Raw genomic sequence first — 7,500 nt, forward strand, 5'->3', positions numbered from 1 at the left:
GGAGCCTCATCGCACCACGAGACGTCACGAACATCCAGTGAGGAGAAGGACCACAGATAAACACCTAACACACACACACACACACACACACACAAGCACACACACATAAGCACACACAAGCACGCACAAACACAAGTGCACGCACGCACACAAATATGCGCACGTGTACACAAATGTGCACACGCGCACATACGAACGCACAAGCACACACAAGCGAACACGCGCAAACGCACACATACACAAATGCGCACAAGCACACACAAACACACGGGCACACACACACGCGAGGACACACACAAACACAAGTGCACGCACACACAAATATGCGCACGTGTACACAAATGCGCACACCCGCACATACGCACGCACAAGCACACAAGCGAACACGTGCAAACGCGCACATACACAAACGCGCACAAGCATACACAAACACACGCAAGCATACACAAACACACGCAAGCACGCACAAACACGCGAGCACGCACAAACACGCGAGCACACACACGTGAGGACACACACAAACACACACACAAGCACACACATTAACATTAAACAACTTTAACATATTTACAAAAAACTTCCTTGATAACCAACATTTTAAGAATAACTTTATCAATCTGAATATGAATTAATAAACAGTACAGGAAGTGGGTGTGTCTTACTCCAGAATATCCTGAGATGTCTTTAAAGTATCTGAATCTCGCCACGCGACCTTTGACCCCGGCGCTCTCCTCTCCGGGAACCTCGGGCTTCTTGTCCTTCTTCAGTTTGGATTTCTTTTCTCTGAAGTTAATATTGTGAGGCATCTGAAAGACACACACACTTATTTACATAATGCTTATTTTATTGTTATTTTTAAAACTTCTATTAGTCTAATTTTTATTATTAAATATTTCATTTAAATGTTTTTTTCTGAGTTACTTTATTTTTAATTAATGGTGTTATAATTATTTATTTTTAGTTTATATTACTTTTTGTTATTGTCTCATTGTCTCTATTTTTTTTAATTAAATATTTGCGTTTCTCTGCTTTATTTACTTTACAGTTAGTTTTTTTGTTATTTTTAGAATTATTTAGTTTTAGATTTTCTATTACATTTTTATTTTCTGCTTCTTCCTTTATGTTGGGTTTTTAATTGCTATGTAAATATTAGATTAATTATTAATACTGTCATCATAATAAACTTTAGATTACAATTTCATTTATGAAGATTAATTCATTCATCTTTTTTTCCTGAAGCCGTTAATGAATCTTCACGTCACACAGAGGCTGATGTTGCTGTGTTTATAAATAAGAATCTGTCAGCAGGTACCATGATGAAAGAGATGAATGATGTGCTAAAGATAAATATTACACTTCCTGAGGTTTTGTCGTTCTCTCTCTCTCTCTCTCTCTCTCTCTCTCTCTCTCCTCACCTTCTTAAAGCGCACTTTGAGGTTGCTGCTCTGTCCCTGCTGCTGATCGTACGGAAACGCCTCGTAGATCAACAGCTCCTGATCCACATGAGCCTGCAGAGGAGAGAGAGAGAGAGAGAGAGAGAGAGAGAGAGAGAGAGGGAGGGAGGGAGAGGGAGAGAGAGTGCAAGAGAGAGGGAGAGAGGAAGAGAAAGAGAGAGAGAGAGAGAGAGAGAGAGAGAGAGGAAGAGCGCAAAAGAGAGAGAGAGAGAGAGAGAGGAAGAGAGAGAGAGGGAGAGAGAGAGAGAGAGAGGGACAGAGCGAAAGAGGGGGAGAGAGAGAGAGAGAGAGAGGGACAGAGCGAAAGAGGGAGAGAGAGAAAGGAAGAAAGAAAGAAAGAAAGAAAGAGAGAGAAAGAGAGAGTGAGAAAGAGAGATTATCATATGATGTATTATGGGTGCTGGGGTAGAGGGGGCGTGGTTTACAGTACAAAAACACGTGCTACACACACACACACACACACACACTCACACACTCCACACACACTCACACACACTCCACACACACTCCACACACTCCACACACACTCCACACACACTCACACACACACTCTCACACACTCTCTCACACACACTCCACACACACTCCACACACACTCCACACACACTCCACACACTCTCACACACACTCTCACACACACTCTCACACACACTCTCACACACACTCTCACACACACTCTCACACACACTCCACACACACTCACACACACTCACACACACTCTCACACACACTCCACACACACTCCACACACACTCCACACACACTCACACACACTCACACACACACACACACACACACACACACTCACCAGCAGGTAGGGCCGGCTGTGGTTGTAGCCCAGCGACACCAGCGACACCTCTTTAACCAATGGGATCTCGCCCTGACGTGTCACTTCCTCCTTCTTTGTCTCTCCCTGAGCGGCTGATTGGCCGGCTGAACTGTCCACCAGCACGCGCTGACCAACCGGGAAGTTCTTCACCAGGAACACCAACCTCCAGTCAGGCAGCTGGTAGATCTGAGGAGACGCGGGGAAATGAAATAAAATTTACTTCATTTAACACTTTAAACATTAACTTTCAATTATTATTTTTAACAACTTTACTTACTTATAGTGTTTAATCAATATTATAGAACACAGGCCTAATTCATGAATATTCATTAAAAAAGAAAAAGCATTTTAATGTAAATCTGTTTCTAATAATTTATGTCTTTATATCGTATATAACATTAATTAAATAATTTAAATTAAAAATAAATGCATTTATAGATATTACTTTACTACATACCCACAGCATGATAGTGAATTATCAGTAACTGTAAATATAGTTCTTAATAATTTAATTAATATTTATTTATTTATTTTAGTGTATTTTAATTTTTAAATTAGTTTTTTAGTGTAACATTATATTTAACTAATTATACCTTATTCATTTAAAAAAATCAATTTTTCATTTATCATTTATTTATAACAGATTTATCATTTATTATTTTATTTATTTTAAATATTATTAATGATTAATGCAACAAATTAAAACAAACTAATAATAATAATAATAATAATGAAATTAATTTAATTTTCTGCCACTCTTGAGGTCTGAACATTGATAAAATTTTTCATTTCAACAAAGAAGGTGTGAAAGTTGTTAGATATCTATCCAAAATAGTTTAAAAGAAAAAAAAAACATAAAAAAATGTTTAATAATATATTTAAATAGTTGAGATACAGTTGAGTGGATGTGTGTGTAATGAACAGCTTCAACACGAAGTTTAAAGCTAACGCAAAGTCAAAAATTAATAATAATAATAATAATAATAATAATAATAATGATGATGATGATGATGATGAGAGTGCTGTGACCTCCATGACGCCGTTCTCGCGCACCACCATACACCAGTGTGTCGGCTCGTGTTTGCTCTGAGCTCCAGGACGCTCGGACTGCGACGGAGCTGCGGAGCGACTGAACTCGTCTTTACCGGGGCTCGTCAGAGGGTTCGAGTCTCCGTACAGCATCTCCTCCTCATCGTCCACTGTAGTACTGAACACACACACACACACACACACACACACACACACACACTTTAGACAGTACAGGAAGAACGTAATAACTAGAGTACAGCACACAAAGAACACCTCACATGTCTAGTGAACAGAAATAAAGTCTGTTTTTGGCTCTGATAAAAAACAGCTTTAAGAATTTTAACTTAAATCAGTGCATCATAGAAAGTGAATCATCATCTTCATCATCATCATCATCATCGTGATGATGAAGGAGCGCTGAAGGGTGATTGGTGTTTACCCGAGGTCGTGGATGAGCGGCTCGGCCTCTGATTGGCTCCTGCTCACCGTTTCCTCTCTGGTTAAGAAGGCGACTTTGTTCTCGGTGGTGAACATGCCGCTCACGTCGCGGTACGCACACAGCGTGATCACACGCGACTGCTGCACACGCAAACACACAACCCGGCTTAGATAAAGCAGCGACGGAGATTAAATAAAAATAAAGCATTCTTTAATCATCTTTACAAAAAGTCACACAAATCTGAAAAATTCTGTTTTTACTGTAAAGTCTTTCCTAATATTTTACTGGTTTAAACATTAAAATATTTATTTTATTGATTTACATTGTTAAGTGATTTACTGATATACATTTTCAGGATAAAAAAAAAAATAAGATGGAAAACAAATAGACACCGTCAGGGAACCACTGTCAGAGAGAGAGCACCAGATTCTACATACAGACAGGTGGAGAGAGAGACAGGTGGAGAGAGAGACAGACAGGTGGAAAGAGAGAGACAGACAGGTGGAGAGACAGACAGACAGGTGGAGAGACAGACAGACAGGTGGAGAGAGAGACAGACAGGTGGAAAGAGAGAGACAGACAGGTGGAGAGAGAGAGACAGGTGGAGAGAGAGGCAGGCAGGTGGAGAGAGAGACAGGTGGAGAGAGAGACAGGCGCACCGTGTGGAGGTGAGAGACAGACAGGTGGAGAGAGAGAGACAGGTGGAGAGAGAGACAGACAGGTGGAGAGACAGACAGACAGGTGCAGGTGGAGAGACAGACAGGTGGAGAGACAGACAGGCAGGCGCACCGTGTGGAGGTGAGAGACAGACAGGTGGAGAGAGAGACAGACAGGTGGAGAGACAGACAGGTGGAGAGACAGACAGGTGGAGAGACAGACAGGCGGGCGCACCGTGTGGAGGTGAGAGACAGACAGGTGGAGAGAGAGACAGACAGGTGGAGAGACAGACAGGTGGAGAGACAGACAGGCGGGCGCACCGTGTGGAGGTGTGGCTTGTGCAGGGCGAGGCGGTGAGTCTTGCCCATGTACGAGTCGCTCTTCAGGACGAACATGGAGGCGACTCCCTCAGCCGTCATGATCACTACGTAGGGGTCGGCCACGGAGCAGTGGATTATGGGAGATCCCAGATCCACGGGGATGAAGTGAAGCTGCGTCACTGCAGAGAGACGAGAGCGTGGACTGAGTTACACTCACAGTGTGTGTGTGTGTGTGTGTGTGTGTGTGAGATGAAACCTTACATACTGTGACAGTTCCACATTACATCATATTGTTCCATATCACTGCATATTACATAATGTTTGTTTACTTTGTTACATCATGTCTGTTTACACTGTTACATTGTTTCGTCTCATTCTGTTACATGCTGACGTCACATTTTTACATTGTTATATCATGTTCTTTTATGTTGTTATGTCGCATTCTGTTACATTGTTACTTTATGTTCTTTTACATTGTTACATTTCATTCTGTTACATTGTTAGGTTGCAATCTGCTATACTGTAGCGTCCCATTCAGTTACATGTTTACATCATGTTATTTTACACTATGGCATTCTGTTAGATGCTAGCGTCGCATTCCTCTACATTGTCACGTCGCGCACTGTTACGTTGTTGCGTCGCGCCATAACGTTGTTGTGTTGCTCACTCGTACATTGTTGCGTCACGCACTGTTGCGTTGTGATTTCGCGTTTTGTTATATTGTAGTGTTGCGCTCCGTTACATTGTTACGTCGCGTCCTGTTACGTTGTTGCATCGCGTCCTGTTAATTTGTTGTGTCACGCTCTCTGACATTGTTACTTTGCGCTATGTTACGTCGTTACTTCGCGCTCTGTTACGTTGTTACTTCGCGCTCTGTTACGTCGCGCTCTGTTACATTGTTGCATCGTGTCCTGTTACACTGTCACTTTGCGCTCCGTTATGTTGTTACTTCGCGCTCCGTTATGTTGTTACTTCTCGCTCTGTTACATTGTTGCATCGTGTCCTGTTACACTGTCACTTCGCGCTCTGTTACATTGTCACTTCGCGCTCTGTTACATTGTCACTTCGCGCTCTGTTACATTGTTGCATCGTGTCCTGTTACACTGTCACTTCGCGCTCTGTTACATTGTCACTTCGCGCTCTGTTACATTGTTGCATCGTGTCCTGTTACACTGTCACTTCGCGCTCTGTTACATTGTCACTTCGCGCTCTGTTACATTGTTGCATCGTGTCCTGTTACACTGTCACTTCGCGCTGTTACGTTGTTACTTCGCGCTCCGTCTCACCTCCCTCCAGCAGTCTGATGCCCATCGGAGACACCTGGATGATGTATTTATTGTCTCCGATGTTGCCGGCGTAGACGGTGGGGCCCTGAGTGGCAAATCCACTCGTGTCCAGCTCCATGATCTCCTGCCCCGTCTGCAGGATCTGAACACACACACACACACACACACACACACACGGTTCACTTCACAGTCTGTGACGAGTTCACGTTACGTAGGTAAAGACCTAAAAGCACGTGGCACAAATAATGCAAGTCGCAGTTTCCCACCATGGTGGAGTCTTCTCTGCTCAGGATCAGGAAGCCATGTTTGTTTTTCTCATCTTCCACAGTGAGCTCCTGTTTCTCTGCATCCTCCTGGGTCTCGCTCTCGCCCTCTGCTGGAGGCTGACGGGACAAACAGGAGAGTCAGTAAACAAAAGAGGGGGACTGCAAGATTTAGTGGGCGGAGCTAGAGGACTGAACACTTCCTGAGAGTCTGCTGTCTCAGGGCTGCTGGTTTCATGCTGCTGTGTGACACTATTTAATTACGATTATTCTCTTCTCCACACCCTCATCCTCACCTGCTCAGGTTTCTCCTCATTAGAGATAACCGTCCACATATCGTGACACCCGGGGAGTTCAAAGGTCGTGACCACCTGGGGTCTGATGCTCCTCTGGAGAGACAAGAAAGAAAAAAAAAAAAAAGATTAAAGTTACGATAAAACACTGATCCAGGAAGCTTAAGAGAAATAACAACAGACACACAACAATAGAAAAGAGCACAATGTAATACAATGTAACAACGTAACAAATCACAACATATCAATAACGAGACCTAACAATGTAACAAAGCAGAACATCATAACACTAAGTAACAATGTAACAAAACACACCAAAATAATGCAAAAGAACAATGTAATGAAACACATCATCATAACGTGATGTAACAAAACACAACATAACAATAACGCGAAGTAACAACGTAACAAAACACAACATATTAACGCGATGTAACAAAACACAACGTAACAATAACGGGACATAATGTAACAAAACAAAACAATAACATGATGTAACAATGTGACAAAACAACTTTACGATAACGCGTAGTAACAATGTAACAAAACAACAATAACGGGACGCAACGAAACACAACATAACAATACAACATGACATCACTATAAAGTGACGTAACAATGTAACAACATAATACACCATGATGTAACAATGGAACAGAACATTACATAACACTACAACAAGCAGTTACAAGGTAACAACAGAGCAGATAGATTTAGAAACGTTATAGTAATGTAACGATAGAACAGAACGCGACGTAGCAGTGTAAAAGAACATAACATAACAATACAGTAAAACACAACACAGCGATGTAATGATGTAACAAAACACAGCTTAATATTAAAACAACACAGCGTAACAATATTACACAAAATAACTAAACACCAAGTAACACTATACCAACATTGTAACAAAACACATTGTAACAGTGT

General features: G+C 41.9%; 1 protein-coding gene across 3 annotated transcripts in view; it reads right to left on the bottom strand.

Annotated features, from left to right (window-relative positions):
* Positions 1-7,500, bottom strand: part of cpsf1 (cleavage and polyadenylation specific factor 1) — a 26,938-nt gene that overhangs the window by 9,000 nt on the left and 10,438 nt on the right. For all 3 annotated transcript variants that reach the window (XM_053228374.1, XM_053228372.1, XM_053228373.1), the window contains exons 17-26: positions 6,574-6,666; positions 6,281-6,397; positions 6,015-6,156; positions 4,729-4,907; positions 3,752-3,891; positions 3,313-3,490; positions 2,263-2,469; positions 1,416-1,508; positions 663-806; positions 1-64 (exon numbers count right to left, since the gene is read on the bottom strand). The exon at positions 1-64 is cut by the window's left edge and continues 89 nt beyond it. In XM_053228374.1, coding sequence (XP_053084349.1) covers positions 1-64; positions 663-806; positions 1,416-1,508; positions 2,263-2,469; positions 3,313-3,490; positions 3,752-3,891; positions 4,729-4,907; positions 6,015-6,156; positions 6,281-6,397; positions 6,574-6,666 — 1,357 coding nt within the window. The remainder of the gene's footprint in view (positions 65-662; positions 807-1,415; positions 1,509-2,262; positions 2,470-3,312; positions 3,491-3,751; positions 3,892-4,728; positions 4,908-6,014; positions 6,157-6,280; positions 6,398-6,573; positions 6,667-7,500) is intronic.

This window comes from Pangasianodon hypophthalmus, chromosome 23 (assembly GCF_027358585.1).
Source record: "Pangasianodon hypophthalmus isolate fPanHyp1 chromosome 23, fPanHyp1.pri, whole genome shotgun sequence".
Lineage (NCBI taxonomy): Eukaryota > Metazoa > Chordata > Actinopteri > Siluriformes > Pangasiidae > Pangasianodon > Pangasianodon hypophthalmus.